The sequence below is a fragment of the Camelus ferus genome, chromosome 3 (assembly GCF_009834535.1).
Source record: "Camelus ferus isolate YT-003-E chromosome 3, BCGSAC_Cfer_1.0, whole genome shotgun sequence".
In the NCBI taxonomy this organism is placed as follows: Eukaryota; Metazoa; Chordata; class Mammalia; order Artiodactyla; family Camelidae; genus Camelus; species Camelus ferus.
Genome location: NC_045698.1, coordinates 51,874,590 through 51,896,979, shown reverse-complemented (window position 1 = coordinate 51,896,979; position 22,390 = coordinate 51,874,590). Strand labels below are relative to the sequence as shown.

General features: G+C 31.9%; 1 protein-coding gene across 1 annotated transcript in view; it reads left to right on the top strand.

Annotated features, from left to right (window-relative positions):
- AP3B1 (adaptor related protein complex 3 subunit beta 1) overlaps positions 1-22,390 on the top strand; it is a 220,474-nt gene that overhangs the window by 52,346 nt on the left and 145,738 nt on the right. Inside the window, exons 4-7 of the mRNA XM_006186723.2 lie at positions 8,524-8,619; positions 9,242-9,402; positions 11,829-11,895; positions 20,578-20,760. Of these exons, the coding sequence (XP_006186785.1) occupies positions 8,524-8,619; positions 9,242-9,402; positions 11,829-11,895; positions 20,578-20,760 (507 nt within the window). The remainder of the gene's footprint in view (positions 1-8,523; positions 8,620-9,241; positions 9,403-11,828; positions 11,896-20,577; positions 20,761-22,390) is intronic.

The following is a 22,390-nucleotide window of genomic DNA, read 5'->3' as shown; positions in this document are numbered from 1 at the left end:
TATCTTATGTTTTAGTTATTAATTTATCAGATTTATGTAAGTTGAAAGCATTAAAAGACAGTTCAGTTTTTCCTTTAAATGTTCATATGACTTATGAGGAAATTAAAAGAAAAAACAGGAAAAAAAGTCATTATCATTTGTTTAGATATTTATCATGTCAGATGTTCTCTTTATGTTCTAAGGATCCAAATATCTATCAGTATCATCGTCCTGCCCTGAGAACTTCTGTTGGCTTTTTCTGTAATGGAGATCTGCTGCTGATGAATTCTCATATCTTTTTTCTGAAAGTGTTTCCATTTTACCTTCATTGCTAAAGGATTGTTTCATTGGTCATAGAATTCTGGGTTAATAGCTTCTTTTTGTTCCAGCGTTTTAAAGATGCTTTAAAGACCCTTCTGCCCTCCACAGTTTCTTATGTAAAGTCCCTGTTAATTGAATCGTTGATTCTCCTTTATAATTTGTAATTTTTCTCTTGATGCTTCCATGTTTTACTTTTTATCTCTGGCCTTCAGGTCACAGATAACTATATTCACTTTTTTTCCAGTCTTTTCCCTTGTTGCTTCACTTTGATAGTCTCTATGGCTGTATGCCTAGATTAGCTGATTTTTCCTTTTGTAGGGTCTAGCTGTTGTTAATCCCTTCTAGTATATTTATCTTATCAGCTACTATATCTTTCATTTTTAAATGTTAAATTAGGTCATTTTTATATCCTCCAGTTCTCTCCTTACCATATTCATATTTTTGTCTACCTTCTTGGACATATGGATCATATTTATAATTGTAACGTCTTTACACTAGTTATATCATTTCTGTCATTTTAAATCTTTTTCTATAGATTTATTTTTCTCATGGTTACTATTCATATTTTCCTGATTTTTTTATATCAGTAGTAAATTTTAATTAGATGATGATGATCATGAAATTTATGTTGTTGATTGCTAGATTTTGTTGTATTCCTTTAAATTGTGTTGGGCTTTCTTGTGATGCATAGTGAACTTGTATGGAGTCATTTGATTCTTCCAAAGAATACTCTGTCTTTATTAGGGAATACAGAAACACCTTCAGTCCACTACTAAAGCAGTGGCTTTCTTCGGGTTCTCCTCAGTGATACGTGTATTTACAAAATCTTTTCTCTCTGGCTGGTGGGAACATGAACTATTCCTAGCTTTTTGTGATCTTTGAGATCTGTTTTGCCTACTTCTTTCTAGGTGTTTTTGGTCTGCCTCAGATGTTTCATCTCACTTATGTGCATGTTGGTGCTTAGCCTACGACTGGATGATGCCCTTCTGCAGGATGCATTCTCTCTCTCTGTGAAGTTCCCTTCTCTTTGTTATTCTGCTCTGCAAATTCTAGCCGCCTTGTCCTCTGTGAACTTTAATCACTGTCTTCTCAGCACACTGAGTCTTCCGGGTTCTGTCTGAGTTGCCTCCCTTGCCTTGCTAGACTCACCCTCAATTGAAGGGCTCAGCCTTGATTTGTGTCCCTCTCTCAGGGTTCACAGTAATATACGGCCTACTGTCCCACATATGAAAACTCTAGTTTCATTTTTTTTTTAACTGGGTTTCTATTTGGTTAATGTAGGAGAGTAAGTCAGATCTCTATTATTTTTTCTAACTTACAGCTTTATATCAAAATCTAACTATTTCTAAGACCTTAGATTATGTGGAATGTTACCAAATGAAAACATTAGTCTCAGTCTTCTTTACTTTCCATGCAGAATTTTCAGTTTATAACTGGGGACATACTTCAAAATTATCTTCCTCTTTTCCAACCTCTACATCAGAGTTCTGTAATGGTGTCTTATAATGCTTTACAGCCGGGATATACTGGGTGAGCCACCTATCATTAGAAGTTTTATAGTCAGTACTTAAGTATGTATAGTTTGAACAACAAGGCATTTTCAAATGAAAAGATTGCATCAGTACAGGAAAAATAGAGTGAATAAAATAGTCATGATCTGAGAATGGATGATAGGATTTTTTGTTTAAGTGGAACAGTAAGATCAACTAGGTCACATTTCATTTGTATACTACAAACAAGATTGATGCAAAGTAGACTCTTAGCTGTTTTAATACTATGCAGTAGACTGAATGTTATTATGTCTCATGTAAAGTAAATCAGTAGTTTAGTCTTTCCTCATACAAGGTAAATTAGTAGTTTAAATAGTCTTGCATTTGTATATTCAAAATCTAGAAAAGTACAGTGAGGTATACACTGTACAATTTCTAGAGTACACATTTCTACATATAAAATGAATTGTTTTCCTGTCATTTTAACTTTTTAGTAGAATAATTTATATTATAGGATTTTAAACATAGTACTTTAAACCCACATTTTAGATACATTTTTAAGTACACTTCATTTTCTATTAGATAGTAGGTACACTGTATGTTTCATATAGCGAATTTTGCTGCCAAAATGAATAGCCATCATAAAGTGAATTGGACTAACTTGGGTAAATTAAAATCAAAACAGTTGTACACTTGTTGCCAATTTAAGAAATAGGTTAAATTAATTTAATACTGGACTTTAATAACTTGATAAGCCATTCTTACTAAGATTTTAATTAATGGGAGAAATACGGACTGAACATGTAATCTTATGGTATTTGCAAATTTCACTTAAGATTAATTTAGTAGATATTTATTAAGCACTGTTTATGTGCTTGTTACCATGTATAATTCTGAATTGATAATTCAGTTAAACTGTCTTTGATATGTTATGGCCGTGCTATCTAAGCTTCTAATTTGATATGTACATTAGTTTTATGGCTTATGGTATATGAAAGTTCAAGTAGCTGAAAAAGAAATCAAAATTTGACTTAGAAAAATTAAGATGTAGGTAAAGCTTGTCTTAGAGTTATTCAGGAATACAGTCTCTTGGTAGCGACAATGATTGCTAGCTCTTAAAAAATGCTGCCAGTGCTAGGTTGTTAATGCCTTACATATATCAGCTCATTTTATCCTCACAAATAACCCTGGGTGGTTGGTTCTTTCATTTTTAGTATTTTTCCATATGAGGACAAAGTAACAGAGAGGCTTGTTTATCTGACCAAGGTGATACCACTAGTATGGGGCAGTCAGAATTCAAAGCCAGGTAGCTTGGCTTCAGGATCCATTTTAGGTCATTCCCCTCTGAGAGCCATCCTTCCTGTTTGATTCCTCCCTCCTCTTTCTGCTTTAATGTCTTTGACCTCTTATCATCGTCTGGTATTAGCTATCCTTTGGGAGGTATCTGGCATCGGTATAATTTTTTAATGTTTTAGATATGGGTAGAAATGACCAAGTCCTTAGATATAGGTAGTAAGTTATGCTGTAACTGGTTCTTTCTGGACTTTCATTCTTCTTGTTTTAAGCAGAAAATTCTGTACTATTTATTGTTTATTCAGAGCTATTTGTAATGTTCATATAGATATCAATAGTAGAACTTATCTATTCTTTTTCCTTTACAATCAGATTCTGGTATGCTGTCTAATGATCTATAACAAAAGTGTCACTAGAAACATAATTACTGTAGTCCCCCCTTTTCCCCTGGTTTCACTTTTCATGGTTGCAGTTACTCATGGTCAGCTGCAGTCCAAAAATGTTAAATGGAAAATTCCAGAAGTAAACAATTCATGCATTTTAAATTGCACGCCTTTATGAGTTGTGTGATGAAATTTTGTGCCATACTTTTGGGATCCCCAGCCATTGACATCATCTCCTCCTGACATCCAGCCATCCACATTGTCATGCTCAGAGATCCAGGATCACACCTTCTGACGTATCATCAGAAGGTCAGTAGTAGCCTAACCCTGCATCACAACGCCTACATCATTCACCTCATTTCATCTTATCACCTAGGTATTTTATCATCTCACATCACCACAAGACGAAGGGTAAGTGCAGCCAAATAAGGTATTTTGAGAGAGAGACTACATTCACATAACGTTTATTACTATCTATTGTTGTTAAAATCATACTGTGCCTAATTTATAAATAAAACTATTACAGAAATGTGTGTATAGGAAAAAAAATCATTTGTATAGAATTTCATACTATACATGGTTTCAGGCATCTACTGGGAGTCTTGGAAAGTATCCTCCACAGATAAAGTGGGACTACTCCATTGATCTGTTTGTTTTGGATTTCTTTTGTTCTTGAGATACCTTGTTAGTTTTTTGAAACATGCTTAATCAGCTCTGATGTTGTAGGGAAACTAACATAAGCTTCTTAAAATTTATGTTCAGGGAATTGATTGGTGTTTCATTGCTGTCAAGTACAAAATTTCATCTCTACAAGTACACACTGCCTTAGGCACACAGTGGAGCTGTGTGTCATCTGCCATTTGATGTCAAATGATACCAAAAGTGACCTAGTAAGCAATCAGTGGTTATAGTACAAAAATAATCAAAGGTTTAGTCAATAACTCATGAAGTTTGATGTACTAGTATTGATAAACTAATTAAACAGATCTGCCTGTGTTCTTCCAGCCTACTGGGGCTCTGCTATGATTAGCTTTACAGCAAGGAGTAGTGTAACATTGAATGAAAGTAACTGATCAGAGAATGGTGTAGTCACGGAGCTTTAAGTACTCCCATTTCTGGTCACAGAATGGTTTCAGGGAAAGTGAGCTTTTTCTGCACACCTGCAGCCAGTCAGTGCATAGGCCTCTTGTGGTCAATATTGATTGATTCTTATAACAGAACTAGAACAAATTTAGTGTTTTGCAACCTTCTGTGATTGAATATTGTTATGCTTTTTGCCATAACAGTCACAAAAATCCTTTTCCAATAGTGAGTAATTACAGCAATGCCTGCTAGCTCAGCTGTGGTTTGAACATTTCAGTGTTGCCAATATAGACTCCTGGATATATTTTGGAGTTCATAATTCAGCTTTAAAAGTTGGCTGTACAGTTAGGTAAATAAATCACAAGAAGATGAGGGGGTTGATGGACCCTAACCCATCTTTTGAAACTTTCCTGAGAACTATAGACTGAGGTCTGAATATAATTAGTAAAGAGAAGGAATATTTTAAATGGTTAGTTTGCACAAAAAAAAAAAAAAAAAAAAAAAAACCACCAAACCCACAAGTTTAAAGACTTTGGAGGTAATCTTCTTAATACCTATTGTTTCCTCATAGTATGTTGGTGTCTTTCTAGACATCTGATTGATGAATTATAACTATTGGTGGTAAGTTAGATCCTAGATATAGCAATCTAATGGCAAATGTCTTTTTTTTTTCCCCCAGGCTATTACTGGGCTGTGATGTTTCATTCGGCTGAAAATTGTTGATTTCTTACCATATGTGATAGGTCATGGGAATATATGAATAAATAAGGAATGGTTCCTGTACTAAATAACCTTGTGCTCATTCCAAGGTGGATTTGAGAAATAGCTTATTTAAAGTATATCTTGTGTGTTGATTGGATATATTTAAATTGCTATAAATCAGTCAACCAGCAAGTGTTAGTTGCTTTTGGGCACTATTGTAATCTTAAGAACTTTAAAATCTGGAGAAAATCATTACACCTCAAATAATTATATACATGCTTAAACTGTGATTTAAAAATTTTTTTAATTTGTATTTCCATTTAAATATAATCTAAAACATTGGGTGTTTTTTGGATCATTTGGTTGTCATCTTGTATACTTGTATCACATAATTTTGGCACCCATTTTTTGTATTCTTATATGAGATCACCTGATTGCAAGTGATCATTTGAAGGTTTCATGGGCTTTCAGGGGCCTGCGTGGATTGATACCATCTGTAGAGGCGTGGTCACTTGATTAATTGGCACTCAAACGTGCTTTTTTTCGTGAGTTTGTTCCTGATTGGCTAACATTCAGAAGCAAGGGGCCTGTCACGGATTGTTTGACTTGTGAAGAGCTTGTTGATTTAGCTGAGTTTTTGTCTGTTGAACATCCTGAAAACGGTTCTGGTGGCTACATGCTGCCAGTGCTACAGACCTTAGTAATGTGGGAACTTAAAAATATTTTCAGTTTTAGAAATTTTTTTTTATCATGAAAAAGTTTTTTAAAAAAGTTTTAAAGTTAAAATACTTTTATAATCAGAGAAAGTACTGTTATTTTTTGCTGGAGGATGTCTGAAAAGTTGAGATTCACCCCTAAAGTGAAAATATCTTTATTGTTTTACCGTGGACACAAAACTAATATTCATCATAATAAAATTAAATAATATGGGAAGATGTAAAGAGTGAAGATCACTGGTTAATACCATCACCCAGGAACAGTCACTGTTAACATTTTAGTATATAGATTTTGTTCAACTTTAATGCTTTGATTTGAATCCTGGTTCTTCATGTAATAGATTTCTATATTGGCTAAGTCACTTAACCTCTTTGTGCCTCAGTTTCTTCACTTGTAAAGTAGGAATAGTAATACCTGTTCACTGAGTTTTGAATATAAAATGAATTAATCTAAATGAAACATTCAAAACAGTGCCTGACACATAGTTAAGTATGTAAGTTTTTTAAAATATTACCACATGATGTCCATTCTAAGACATTTGTTTTCTATTTTAAGGTTTCTGTGGGTGGGATTTATCTTAACAATTGAAGGTGACTTAAAACTGTCAGGGTTTTTGGTTCCTTTTTTATATGGTCCATAAAATATGGTACCTCTTACAATTGATGGTGTGTTTTAGATTGATAAAATGCAATATATGTGTATATATATATTTTATTAATACAGAAGTGAGATCATATACATACTGTTCTGTACCTTTTAAAAATTTTATAACGATATATTTTCAGTGTCAAGTATAGATTTACTTATATATAGTGGCTACATAATATAGTGTTGTATATGGATGTACTGTAATTTGTTTTACTGTTCCTCTATTAGTGGACATTTTATTGTTTCATTTTGCTTTTGTGGAAGATTTTGATTAGTAGAACTTGGGAGAAAGTAGGATGATAATGTGAATGAAGAGTGAGACAAAAATTTGAATTATATTTGGAGATCATTCCTGTTTGACTAGAAAGGAAGTTCAGGGAAGGTTGTGGAGTAGTATTAGGTTAAGGATTTTAGATTTTGTTTTTGAGATTTTGTGGATCTAGTCAACATTGAAGAGTAATTGGATGTATGTTTTTTGTTAGTTTCACCTCTGGCCCTGTCAGTATAGTACAGACAAATCGATATCACCTTAAAATGGTGTGTTAGCATTTTTGTTAATAATGATGGAGATGTGGCAATTACGTTCATTAAGTTTTCACTTGTGCTTATGAAATTGTGAAGAATAGCAAAATAGGTTGGATTACAGATTAAGCTCTAAAATTATCTAAGAGGGTGGCATGATGGGTTGAATTTAAGTTGTTGAAAATTTCTATAGGTAAATGTAAGACTTGCCCTCCTTTTTAAAGAAAAAAACTTCAGCAGAGCAATTAACTTGAGTATGGTTTGATTTAGCCAGTAGTACATTTGGGAAAAGTTTATGGTTTTAATCAAGAATTAGTTGTATCAGTGGAAGCATCTCATCTGGAACAAAGTCTTAACTAGTTTGTTTTGCTTAGACTTCATTTGTTGTTCGGAGTGCCACACTGAAAAAAATATAGACAAACTGGAGTGAGTTCAGAAGGGAGCTTACAGGACGGTGAAGGAAGTCAAAACTGTGCTGTGTCAAGGGAAACTGGAGTGTGAGGGAAAGCAGGCCATGGCAGTTGTCTTTAAGGAAGCCCAGATGAGTTAGTATGATATGAAATATAGCCCAGTATAGTACTGTTTTTCATTTTCAGCATCAATTCCAGTTATTTCAAGCTACTTTCCCTCACTCCCCTGCTCTTTGAACATTCCGTAAACTTTTAGGTATACACTACACTGATATATCAGAAAATTAATCAGACAGTGGTATCTGAAGATATTTGAGAAGGGAGTTTCAAGCTGTATCAGTTGATGAATTTCAACTCAAATTCTAATTTTCATTTAACTTTTCTGCTCATCATTTTGTTATAAATGCTAATTAAATTGCCTTTGAGAACAGTTTTCAGAACACACTTCCAGCCTTTTGGAATTTTTATTACATTAAATTGGTATTATTGTCACACATTCTTACTGAGCTGAAAATAGCATGTGATGTATATTGGAATGTGAATATTACCCTAGAGTAAGAGTTGGGCTCCAACACCTTTTGACTGATGAGGAAACAAGCTCCCATACCATATAGTTAGTGGACAGAGCCCAAGTTCTTTCTGTTATTTGTATCCCTCATTTTGAAAATATTTTTGCAGTTCAGTTAATATTTTAATATTCTTTTACGAGTTTTGCTCATGAACTTTGTATTCCCTTCAAGTGTAAGGACACATTGATGGGATGTTGCTCTTATGGGTTGGATTATTAAAATGCTTACTTTATAAGCTTTTTCTGTTTCTATGCATTATCCTGTAATATATTATCTTTATTTTACAGCCAAGGCTATGACCAGGTTCAGTTATTTAGTTGAGAAAAATTGAGAATGGATTTTAGTATAGAAAATACTGAATTTTTTATTTTCACCGTGGGGTAAACTGAATTTTTCTTTTTCACAGATCAAGAAGTTAGTATATGTTTACCTGGTCCGGTACGCTGAAGAACAGCAGGATCTGGCACTCTTGTCCATAAGCACTTTTCAGCGAGCTCTGAAGGTAAATAATACAGTGCACAGGCAAATAGCTGCAACGTTCTGCACAGCTGAAAGTGTGTCATTTAAAGAAGTGGAGCAATAATCCACTAAGTGGCATAGTCGTGTCTTGAAAGATTTAAATGGCCTCTCACAGTGCCTATTCAACACCCTTAGAAAATAATTTATATAATCAGCTGGACCTTGCCTTGTATTTTGCAGTTTCTGTATGTTCCTTTATGTTCAGTATAATCATTATCATGCATCAAAGAACTGTTCATCATTACACCAACTAGTTGTTGAAAGTGTACAAAGAGAGGACGTGACTTTTTTTTAAAGGTAAAATTTATGACCTGCAGCATTTTATTATTGTGAACCTCTAAAAACCCATCATGTTTAGTACTAAATGATCGACTAGAATTATAACCATTACTTTTCTTGTTAAAACATTATTCAGAGAAATAAACATTTCTTTATCTTTTCCTTGTTCATTTCCATACACTGGTTATTTATTTTAAATTAAGTAGCCTTTTTTGGGGGGGGACTATTATTGTGTTACACCCTATAAGCACCTATTAATTGTATCATAAAGATGCCTTTGAAATATTGAAAACTTGAAATTTTGATGAATATTTTCCTACTTTTAGGACCCAAATCAACTGATTCGTGCAAGTGCTTTGAGAGTTCTGTCAAGTATTAGAGTGCCAATTATTGTACCTATTATGATGCTTGCTATTAAGGAAGCTTCTGCTGATTTATCACCATACGTTAGGAAGAATGCAGCCCATGCAATACAAAAATTGTACAGGTTGGTATTTTTTAAAGAATACCGAAGATCCCTAAAGTTATGTGGAATGTTAAAACCCATAGAGGCTTATTTTATTAGCTCTTATAACTAGTCTGTCCTTAAACTAAGTAAACCCTGTGACTGTTTCTTTAGACATCTTTAATTTTGCTTTGGTTATAGAGACCCAGGCAGGTTTTTACTTGTGAGCTTATTATAGGGCCTGTGATAATTTCTGGATTTTATAACTTAAAACTAATCAGAGATTGAAATATCATTTATATAATCTATCTCTCATTACATAGGCACCTATGTTATTAGAAAATTCAGATTTTCTTCTGTTCACTGTAGGGTAGAATCTTATCCTACATGTTGTCCTGTCAATTCACTCTGTTATCCCTTCTTCCATCTTTGGTCCTGCTGTTCCCTTCCTTGTCTGATTCTTTTCCAGAGCTATTTTATTAAATACTTTTTAAATACTGGTTTTTAAATATAGTACCACACCATATTTATATAACATTTATTAAAATATCATGTGGTGATATTTTATTATGTTGCCTAAATAAAAGAATTATTATCTGTATTTATTTGGTATTATTTTTTGTTATCATTTATTCCACAGCTTTTATCCAGATCATTTTGTGTTTCTGTTGTTGTGTTACGTACAGAGGATGTATGAAAACAATAGAGGATGTGGTATCACATATTTGAGAAAAAAATCAAACATATGCCAAATAATTAAAGACAGTCTGTAATTGAGTAAGACACTGCCATATCTTATATGTGTATATACAGAGGCACACTAACAATGCCTTTTATGGAATAGGGTTCAGACATTATCATATAGGGTTTCATAAAGTAAAGATGTAATGAAATGGGATTAGGTAGGAAAGATTGCTTAGGGAGACTGGAACTGGAATTTGAAAGAATTAAAAAGTTTGAATGTTCAGATAATCACAGTAGTTAATACTAAACTTACAGAATGTTTATGAAGAGCAAAAACTCATTTTCTTAGGTTAGCTGTCAGACAAAGTTATTTCGTGCTTCTCAGTCATTAGCATTTCTTGTTACTAACTTACAAAGTAAGATCCAAGCTCACCATGACAGTTTAAAAGTCCGTCACTAGGCTCCATTTTACCTCTCTTTGTCTTGAGTTTACAGTCTAGTAGCTTAGTATACTGCCTGTTAGTCCTCTACATAAAGTGTTTTTATCTAATTTACCATCTCTTGTTCCTCCTTTGGTCTCTCCTCGAATGTTGCCTAATGTTTTCTAGCTCTAAAGTCAAGTTGTTTAAGATTCGTCGGAGATGTCACTTACTTTCCCTCCACAGCCCTCCTGCCTTCCTCCATTGGTGCTCTTCTTCTTTATCCCCGTAACACTTATACATACCTCTCTTATGTGGTATGATTATGTTTGGACTGTGTCTCATTTATCTTTGTCTAGACTCTGTCTCATTTATCTTTGTATGCTCATTGTTTAGCTTCTTAGTAAATGAACAATTGAATTCTAGGCTAGAAAGAAATTATATTATTATCAATATTTCAGTGCTTAGAGCTGCTATTAAGATGCATTTTTCAATTATGTACGTATGTGAGCCTTTGTTTGCATTTCTTGGTTTTATTTATTTATTTATTTATTTAGGCACTTGGGATTGTTTTATTTAATCAGCTGATCAATTATATCAAACTGGTTTGATCATTGTTTCCAGGCCTTTTACTTTTTAGAGCTGGGAAAGATCTGAGTTCAAAGTGACAATTCCAATTCAATACAGTTTTTAAATTTAGTTTCTCCTATATTAAATTTCGATTTTTTTTCTTCCACACCAAGAATCCTGGTTATTAAGAAAACAGGGGATGACAGAATAAAAATATTCCATAATTCCTCATTTGCTTTACCCCAAATTGCACATATAATAATTTCAGGATAACAATACTAATAGTATCAATACCAATTATTATTCTGCATTTCTTGGTTTTATATGGCAGGTTTTAGAATGCATGTCCTCATCAGTGAACTTGAATGATACAAAATTTTTACTTGGAAATTCTTTATATTTGTTTTTGATAATGATGTGTCCATAGTAAAAAATGATTGCTATACTGTTATTTTCCCCCCAGTTAAAAAGAGATCTTGTAGTTTTTCTGCTTGAATTTATTTTCTTAAGGTTTTTCAACTTCTTTTTAAGAAGGGGACTTGTTTTTTAAATATTTTCTTAGTGGTATTTGTATCTGGGTTTAATTAATACAAGCAACTTTAGATAGAAAGATTAGGACACATTTGTGGGAAAAACCAACCCATTTTACTTTAAACTTATTTTCTGTTTAATTCTATCTTGACATAATTCTTTCTCTCCCTCCCCTCTTTACAAAATTTTCAGCATCCTTAAAATGATTAGCTTCATTTAAAATTAGAGTTAAAGGAAAAAAATGTTTTTCTTTTTTTGTCTTAGTCTTGATCCAGAACAGAAGGAAATGTTAATTGAAATAATTGAAAAACTTCTGAAGGATAAAAGCACAGTAAGTAATAACTTTTTATGTAAAAAGTAAAGTTTATTTATATAGAATCATTTTGCTGTTGTGTATTTGACATAATTATTCTTACTGATTTTAAAATAGTATAAATATAAATAGAGCTCACTAAAATCCCTGAAGAATAAAATGTCCATGTAATGGGAAAGATTGCATTTAGAATTTTAGTTTGTTACATGTTTCTTCATAAGAATCTGAAGAAGAGAAAGTTGGGGAAAAAAATCCTTTCTTTATCCTGTGACTAAATTGTTGACTGCTTTTAGGACTAACTTCTTTATTTTAAGCAATGATTTATTAGGATTTTTAAAGGGTGAATCACTTAGGAACAAATAATTGTTTTAAAATGAAGTATTAAGAAGTATCAAAGAGATAATGAAAAGTTCAAGGAGTGTGTTTTAGTATTATAAATGTGTTGTTTTTTTCCTTAAATAGTAGAACATTTTCATATATTTAACACTTTTATTGGCTGGGTAGAATGATTTTACTGGCTAAAATTCTCAGTCTTTTGGGAATGTACATATCTCTTCCTCCTCTCTACCCCATTCCCATTTTTTGTGTGTAGTGATGCGATAATGAGATCTAGGAATAGTAATGATGCTTGAGGTCTGTGAACAGACCTCTGGAGGAGCTGGTATAATGGTATCTTTGATGGATGCTTCTGTACACATCTGTATGGCTCAAAACTATTGAGGAAAAGGATTCCAGCTCACCTTAGGATGATATCACCAAGGTGCATTATATCTGTATATAGTAGCTTTCTTGATACAGCAGCCACTAGACTCACAGCTATTGTTATCTGGCTTAGCATAAGATCTATCCTGGTGGATGCTCAATGTGTATTTGAGAGGAGTGTATATTCTGCTCTTTTTGGGTGGAGTGTTCTGTAGATGTCTGTTAGATCCAATTGGTTTATGGTGTTGTTCAAGTCTTCCATTTCTTTGTTGATCTTCTGTCATGTAGTTCTATCCATTATTGAAAGTGGAGTAATGACATCTACTATTATTGTAGAGCTGTCTATTTGTTTCTGCCTTCAGTTTTGTCAGTGTTTACTTCGTATATTTAGGAGCTCTGATATTTGGTCCCTTGTGTTTATACTTGTTTTTAATCTTCCCTTTGTCGTTATAAAATGTCTTTTAATCTCTAATAACAATTTTTGTTTTAAATCCTATTTTGACCTATTTAAATGCAGCTTTCTTATAATTGCTGTTTAATTGACATATCTTTTTCTTTTGTTTTATTCTCTTATTTTCTTTTGTTTATTCTCATTTTTAATCTAATGTGTGTTTCCTGAAGACAGCATATAGTTAGATCTTATTTTTTAAATCTAGTCTGACAACATGAGCCTTCTGATTAGATTGTTTAATCCATTGACATTTAGTGTTACTTTTGATATAGTTGAATTTACAGCTGCCATTTTATTTTATTTTTCGATATCTTTTGTCTTTTTTGTTCCTCATTCCTCCTTTACTGCGTTTTTAATACTAAGTGAATATATTGTATTGTACATGTGAATTCTTTTAATGATTTTTTTCACTGTGTATTTTTGAAAATACTATATTATACCTGGACTATACTTGGAGATTTCATTCCTAAGTCATTCAGAACAAATTTCTTCTAGTCTGTAATGTAGCAGAAATCTTCATTTCTTCTGTAGTTATTGGCATAATGAAGGCAGAGAAAAGAAATTTGATTCCTTTTTGTCTTCTGTACGGGATACTTGTTATCTCCTTCTAGCCTAGATATAAAGTCAGTATTACTGATGTGGTTAACTAGATTTTAGTAATAATAAAAAAAACATTTAGTTTGCTCTATGTTGTAGACATTTGCTAGGTGCTGTGGAGAATAATAATATCTTTAAGAAACAGATCCTTTATTTTAATGTATTTTTTGCCATGATTTCTGCTACCTGATAAACCAAAAGAAATTGGTTGCAGGGCCCAGAAATGAACTCTGTATATAACGTGTGCTTGTCTTCCCGAACAAGAGAGTACGTCACTGGTGAAAACTGCCGTCTTTGGAATTAAACAGAATTGGTTTGTGTCTGAAGTTTTGCTGCTTAGTAGCTATGTATTCAGCCTTTATGAGTTTCAGTTTCCGAATTTGTAGGGCTTATAATTTTCAATGTATAAAGTTTCTGTTTGTGTTGAATGAGCTATTGGATATAAAATCCTCAGTACAGTGCCTGACACCATAAAATGGGGTTAATAAGAAACAAATGGCTGAAAAAGGAATGTAAACGGTACAATTTCTTTGTAAATTTAGAATGTCTTTTCTTGGGCTCTGACCATTTATTTCCAAAATACAATAGAAAAAAAAATATTGTACTTTTTCAGAGCAGGTATTTAATATTTGTTGAATGATTGTGAGAATTAATTTGTTACATACTTGGTGATAGTAATTAGGTGTTTACTATTATTTTCAATGTTTTTCTTCTCAAATGGTGTCATGCTCAGTGTTCATAGGTAGATCTTTTGGGAGCTTTGATGATGTATCATTTATGAGACATTTCTTTTTCCTAAAGTATTATATAATATATGTTTATTTGTTAAAAATTAAAAAAAACACCTGTATCTATTTTTCTGTGTATATGAAATAGCAATGGTTTATACTGAATTCTCTAATTCCACAGCAGCAGTACAGGGTTCCTTCCAGTGCCCTACCCTTTCATGTTTGTAACTTTCTTCTCCAATATTAAGAAATGTGGCTCCTGTTATCCACAATATATTTACTTATTTGCTCAGTCCCAGAATGCAGATAAAGTATTGTTTCAGAATTGCTAGCATGTACTCCATGGAGAGTAGTGAGATGGGGACTATTAATTGAGTTAAATATTGGTTTAGAGTTATATTTATCATTAGCCTTACTTCTTTGAATGCTGTTATAAATTGGAATTGCTTTATCATTGTATCATTGAACTTGCTATATTGGTATGTAAGAAAGATACTGATTTTCTGTATAGTAATTTTATATCCTGCTTCACTGAATTCTTTTATTGTTTGATTTAATTTTACCTTTCATTCTCATTTTATTCTAGAAAATAAATCATACCATTTGCAAATAGAGATAATTTTACTTCCTCTTTTCTAATACCTATGACTTTAATTTTTCTTGTCTGATTATATTGGTTTATAATTTTAGTACAGTGTTCAGTAGTAGTGAAGATGGTGGACATCCTTCTTTTGTTTCATTTTAAAGGAAATGCCTGTAACGTGTCTGTGTTAAGTAAGATGCTGACCCTGAGGATTTTCTTTTTATTTTTGAAATATAATAGTTTTACCAGTGTCTCAGGGTTAGTTGATATAGGTCTTTTTTTTTTTTTCTGGTACCCAGTGAACCTTTTCAAAATAAATGTTTAGAACTTATGTTATTTCTGGCAAAATGTTGTTGTTATTATTTAAGATTATAGTTTTAAATAGTAATTCTGTTCAGTTGTTTTTCTTCTTCAGGGATTTCAATTTTATGTAAGTTAGATCTTCTTTGCCTGTTTTACATTTCACCCACTGTCTCTCTAAACCTTTTTACTTCTTTCTTTATCTCATTTTCATTCTCTACTTTTTCTACTTTATTTAAAGCCCTTTCCCAAATTTTTATTCAGCTGTTTTCTTCCAGGAGCGCTTTGCAGTTTGTCTGGTTACTTTTTTGCCTCTCAATTTCTTTTCTGGTTTTTAAACAACTTCTCTTCTTCCTGTTATCTTTTATTTCTGTTCCCTGTTTCTCAATTTCTGATTCATGTTCATTTTTCCAATCTTGAAATCCTTCTTTGAGGGTACTTAATTCAGTTTGAAGTGTTAATAGTTTTCTTTTGACTTATTACTGATTTTTTGTGGATAATTCTCATCAGTTGAATTGTTCTGGTTTTCATTTTCTGTTTTCAATACTTGTAGATTATTTGCATCTTTACATTTCTTTGGACAGGTTTGGTGGTTTGAATTTGAGGTAGTGTGCATGATTTCTAGTACAAGAGCACCCTCTCTGTCAGAAGAGCAAAGTATGATTTTTTTTTTTTTTGAGGGACGACATGCATAGGAGGGAGTGTATGTCCTAAGATTATTTTTATTTCTTTTGTAGGATTCTAAATTTCCTCTTCTCATTTCTTTTTTCTGTCACCATATGGTTTCTAAGGCACTCCTTTTCATCTACCTCTTTTTTTCACCTGTTTTCCTTTTGAAACTGCCTTTCCAAGATAGCCTCATTGAATCTTAGTCTCCTCCTTTGAAGTTTCTTCCATGTATATCTGTTCTGATCTACCAGCAGTATTTTTTAGTATTTTCACACTTAGGATACTCTCTTTCATTCTGCTTTTGATTTTACTTCCCTCCTATGCCCACCACTAACTCCTGTCTGCTTTGTTCTGGACAGTTTTTTCAGACTGTCATTGATCTTTGAGAAGTTTTGTGATATATGCATGAAAGATAACTCTGGGATTTAGAACTTATTTTTCACTTAGGTGTAATTTGAAGTTTGGAGATTCTCTGTTGTTTTAGTTATGCTTAGAACTTAGGTTTTCATCTTTTTGGTTTTTCTGAGTTTGGGTTGTGAGACTCAGATTTCCCCAGGTACCATTAATTTGTCTACCCAGTACTTAAATTAATTATGTTTTATGATCATTTTTCCTTTGTGTGTTTATAATATATTGTAGAAAGATTAAAAATATTCTGATATCTATATAAATATTTATGAATCTTATCTTTATTATTACTTTTTCTTGTCACATACAGTATATTGAAAAGATACAGCTGTGTTTCTTCTCCCCCTGAAAATTAACAATGGTAGCATTGGCATTGAAAATCAGTAAGAATCCTAAGTAATTTTGTTTAAAAATTTCCTAGTGAAATGAATCAGGTCTAGTTTATTTCCACTTTTTGTAAAGGAGTTTACTTGTGCCAGCAGGAGCTTGTTGAGATCATTATGATGGTGATGATATTGCTGTTACTTACTGCTGATAAATTTGGAAGATGCTAACATATTTAAAAACTTTTTTCATTTAACCTGTATTGATTTTGAGATATACCTTCTGTTGCTTCTTTTAGCCTAAAGGAAGTTTTTCTTGAAATTGAGATCTCAAAGAAAATTAGTTGTGTAATTCTCACCGTAAGGATAGGTGGTAATAAAAAGCATATTAAAATATAATAGAATTATTTTTCCTTTTAACTAGAGAAACACCAATATTTGTCATATAAATAGTCCTTTCCCCACAGTAAGTCACTTTGGGTTTAGGAATACAATTATGGTAATAGAACTGGTAGAACATCTTAGCATTACTTAGATAACTGTTGCCTGAAGATATCTGTACATTTTAAAAGATAAAATAGAAGCTTACTGTGTCAATGCAATTAAAAGGGAACATTTTATTTATGCCCAGTGAACTGTTTGTTACAAGTTTTGAAATATAATTTCTTCATTGTATATTTTCACCATATTTTCTCTGTTTAACATATCCTAAACACCTTTTCCTTTTCTGGAAAAGTTTCCAAACATTCAGTTTTAAATTCCTTTTTTTTTTATAACACTTTGTTTTTCTTTATAATATAGAAATTCATATTTGTTGAGCAATTTAAGCTTTGCAGTAGACCTTCTCTCTTTTATTTAGAATACCTTAAAAGCAGAGTGGTAATTATTTCCTTTTCCTTCAGGGTTAATTTTGAAGAAATCCTTTTGTAGCATTTAACTTTCTAATAGAAAACAGAGTTTCTTAGGGAAACAAATTAGGTCAGTGCCTACTGGAAACCAGAGTTGTTTATTTATATTTTTTGATGGCAAAGTTTCTTCTCCTTAATTTAACTACAGAATGATGTTTAATGAATATATTGGTAGTTCATAGCTAAACTGTGGGGGTAAGACACCATTTTATAAGTTATTGATTTAATGTTGGTAAAAGCTTCACTGTTGTGGGCAAAAAACACACTTCTGGGTTTGTGCAGATGTTTTATTGTGATAGATCTATTATCCAGCTGTTAGAAGATAAATGACGGATCTTTCCCATTTTCCATGCCTCAAGAAAATTGAAATAAGAAGGGGAATATCATTTGGGCTGTATGATTAGGGCAGGTTGGATGGCCATTAATTTAAGAGACGAAAATCTTGGCAGCATTGGCCAACTTACACCATATTATCAATCAAACCTTGATGCACTTCTTGTGATGACCCAGCACTCTCAGGTTTTTGCAACGTTAATTAGAATTCATGACAAAATAGATGCAAGGAAACGTTTTGTACCCTTCATAATTTTATAGAAAATTTATTGTTATTAGAGGAACCATTTGCTTAGTGTGATTTTTTTCATTACCAGCTTGTCAACTAGCATAGATAATCTGGAGAAAATATGAACTCCATAGATGGAGTGTCACTTTTGTTGATGGTTCGTGTAGTTTACCTTGGAGCACAGCTAATGGCTGAAGTTCATAGCAACAGCACAGAAAAACGTGGCAACCAAGGGAAGATAAATGAACCATGTTTATTGCTTTAATATAAAAAATACATAAATGGAAAACTGCATTTGAATTTGATGAGCTCTTTGCTAGTTTTGTTGAAGTGATTTATTTTTCCCCTTAGATAAAAAGCTACTGTTGACACAGTGAGATGGAAATTAACTGTCTGTTTTGGGGAAACCAATATTTTTGGTTTTCAAACCTGAGTAGATCATTTTGTTTTAATTCTGGAAGTTTTATAGAATATTGAACATTTAATAGATCAAAATTATCAATTCTTCTGGCAGTGTTTAGCCTAGGGTCAGTTGTTAAAATTATACAATAAAGTATCTAAAATAGTCAGTTTTATTTTGTGAAGTTTCTTTTCTTTACATTCTTCCTAATTATTTTTGTGTTTCTATAAATTTTATCTGTACTTAGTAATTATTTTCTTTCCATTTTCATGTTATTTGTTAATACTTAGAACTATTCTGTACTGATAGCTTTTGTTTAAATCAATTTAATACCACATGGGAACTGATTTTCCTTTTGTTTGGTGACTAAACATATTTGAAAAAAAAAAAAAAAGAACCCCTGAGTTTAGGCATAGTAGCTTGATTTTACATAGTGTTCCTTACATTGAAACTTTGTTAAATTCCCATTTCAATTTCATAGATTATTCTATTCTAAGTGATGTTATTTATTTTTATACTTTAACACGCTTACCAACTTAAAAAATAATGTATCTTAATATCAGATTGACATATGTAATATATATAAGTAGAAATATATTTCATAAATACCATGTTATTCAATAGTTTGATGTTATAAACTTAGTTGTTTTAAGAGATTTTTAAATGATAATTCTAATCTTTTAGAAATAAGATTATTACATAATTTCTGAAGAGTGATTTGTGCAGAAGACATCAAAATGTGGAGTTGAAAACACAAACATAACTTCCTTTCCATATCAATAGCAAATAGAAAATTATACGTATGATACATTTTTATTTAGTTCACACAAATAATCAATTCTTTGCTTTTTCGATTGGGGTGCATACATGCTGGGACCAGCAGGCACCAGTACATGGGCTGGGCTGGAGTCAATAAATGCAGCTTCACGTTTATACTGATTGGTAATTCATACAATCCCCACAGGACTGGAAACTTGTTTAGCATAATAGCAAGTCTATATTCTGAGCTGTTTTCTTTCAATTGTATTGTTGGTTGCATATTAATAAACTAAATGTCAGCCAAGTAGAGGGACAAACACTAAAAATATGAATATCATTGTATCTAATATTTTTCAAAAAGTACCATTTCAGTAAGTTATATTTCTATTTAATTGCTTATTTTAAGTCATTGGGGAAATTTTAGATCCTAAAATGAAGATCCCTAGTGTTCTGAAAGAAGATGATATTAATTTATTTTTTCAAAACCGTATTATATTGCTGGCTAACTGCAGACATATCAGTGGTACATATATAGAAGTATTTGTATATTATATAAATTCTGCTTAGCTTGTATCTTTATACCAGAGAAATCTTAATTTCACCACTTTGCAGGAACATGACAATTCCAAAAACAGCATTTATGTTTCATTAACTGGTCTTGGAGAAAAGTTACCTTTCATTGGTAATATATCATTTCAACCTATACACATTATTTTATAAGTAATAATAATGTACTAAAATTTTAGTCAATATGTTTTCCTTGTGAATAAATTATATTGGTAAAAATTAACAAATAGATTAATGTGTGTTAAGATTTGAAATTGTTTTTGTTCTAAAGAGATTTATGAGTTCCTCTTTAAGATAAGTTCATTGGAATTGTCATTCTCATTTTAAACTGACATGATATGGTCCTTGTTATTGTACTAAATAATGAGTCTTTAGAATATAGGTGAGCCCTTAAAATGAAAACTGTGCATGATTTAATATATTTAATCCACACATGAACAATTTATTGGAATTTAACCTGATGAAATTAAAAATATGCTATTATTTCTAATACTAATACTTCTAATTTTAATAGTTTAGAAAAATATTAGTTTTTTCAGGCATGTTACAGCTTTCAAAATTATTCTTTGAGGGAGTGACTCTCCAAAATTTGTTATTCAAACATGATCATTTTATTAATCAAATGACTGAATTCTTCAAATATTGGTTGCTATTAACATTGATTACACCTCTAGCATGCCTGAGTAGAACCTTTGCTGGGAAGAAAATGTTTTTTAATGAGTTACTATTTCTTTCTCTTATAGCTGGTGGCCGGTAGTGTCGTGATGGCTTTTGAAGAAGTATGCCCGGATAGAATAGACCTCATTCACAAGAATTACCGCAAGCTATGTAATTTACTAGTTGATGTAGAAGAGTGGGGGCAGGTTGTCATAATCCACATGCTAACTCGATATGCTCGTACACAATTTGTCAGTCCTTGGAAAGAGGTAAGTGTTGAATAATCTTACATTTATAAAGTACACTAAGAAAATGGATGAGCTATTAAAAATGTGTACAACAGGTTAAGAGTAGTAAAATACAGAAATCTGCATGTTTAAGGAGGACTCGTTCTTCTCGTGTTCTTTTGGAAAGCAGGAGACCAGTATAAATGCAGAGATGATTGTTCGTTGTTTGGCACTGATTGGTGCATATTTAATGGCACAGTGTCTAAACTTTCAGTATGATGCCTGGTGAGAGGCCCTTGTCAGGGACAGCAGCGTTTTACAGTGTTTGCAGTGACATTGTCAAATCATGGATTTTTTTGTTGTTGTTAGTTACTTTCACACCTTTGAGTCTCAGCTGTTCCAGGTACTCACTTGTAAAAGTAGGTAATGTGATTCTAACATGTGAATTTATACCTAAGATAATTTCTCGCCTTTATAGATAAATATTGTTGAACTTTTAAACTGTTTTTTCCTAGTAGTTCTAAAATGTTTGTTTTCCTTTTTTTCCACTTAAGCTGGTATAATTTTAGTAAAATTAATAATTATGTATACCTTACAGTGAAGTTACTTGTTTTCTTTGTGCAGATTAACTTTAGAAGAATACCTTATTCTCTTTACTGTGTTAACAGTTTAGAAAACTTTTATTACATAGCTTGTAATAGAGCTCTTTCAGTGCATATGTAAGATTTAAATGTAAGATTTAACTTGTTTAAGGAAAATAAATCATTAAACATTACAAGAATGGCAGTCTCATTCATTCTAATCTTGTGATATTTTTGTCTTTTTAAAAAGCAATATTACAGATTTTTAAAACAACTGAATAAAAAGTAAAAGACCAGATATCTCCCAATTATATCACAGTGATTTGCACACAAACTTATGCACAGACCTTGACTGAGTGTTCAGTCCCTATCACTTTTGTTAATTAGAAATAATACTAAAGTGACAGGAAAGTGTATATAAAATGGGAAAATGTTTGTTATACTTGCTTTAGGTGACATGTCAAGTTTTCAAATGTTTAAAGAGTTTTAATGTTTAAAATAGTCATCAGTTGTTTTCTACATTTACTAAGTATTCTTTGTATTTAAAAGTATTTAAAAATTTTAACATTATATCTTTATCCAGAAGACAATTTGTAATATTGACTCCATCTTAATTTTAATATTAACAAGTGATTGGGTTATTCTACTTAAAATTTGAAGTATGTTTTAAATTATTCATATGTAAAAGTCTTATGCCACATAGGGCTCTTAAACTGATGAAATTTTATCATTGGACAATGTAAACTTTTGATGGCACTTTTGCTGGATTAAGCAACATGTGGCAGGTGTCTTGACCCTTTCATGTCTGTTAACTTTGATGAGAGATTGTTTTGCTAATACCTATTTGTTTGATTTCAGCCAGTTCCTTTCCAGAATGCTATTTAGATGTATATTTTTTTCTGTTGTGTAAGGTTATAGGTAATTTTACCTTATATAGCCACTGTCATTATTTAAAATTGTTAATTTTACTTTCCTGTCATCATCAAATTATTTTTAGTAGCTGTATGCAAGTGACCCTTCCTTTATCATTATGTAGAAATTGGACTTAAAATGTGTATTTTCCATACTTGGTTGTCTAAAAATAGACTTTG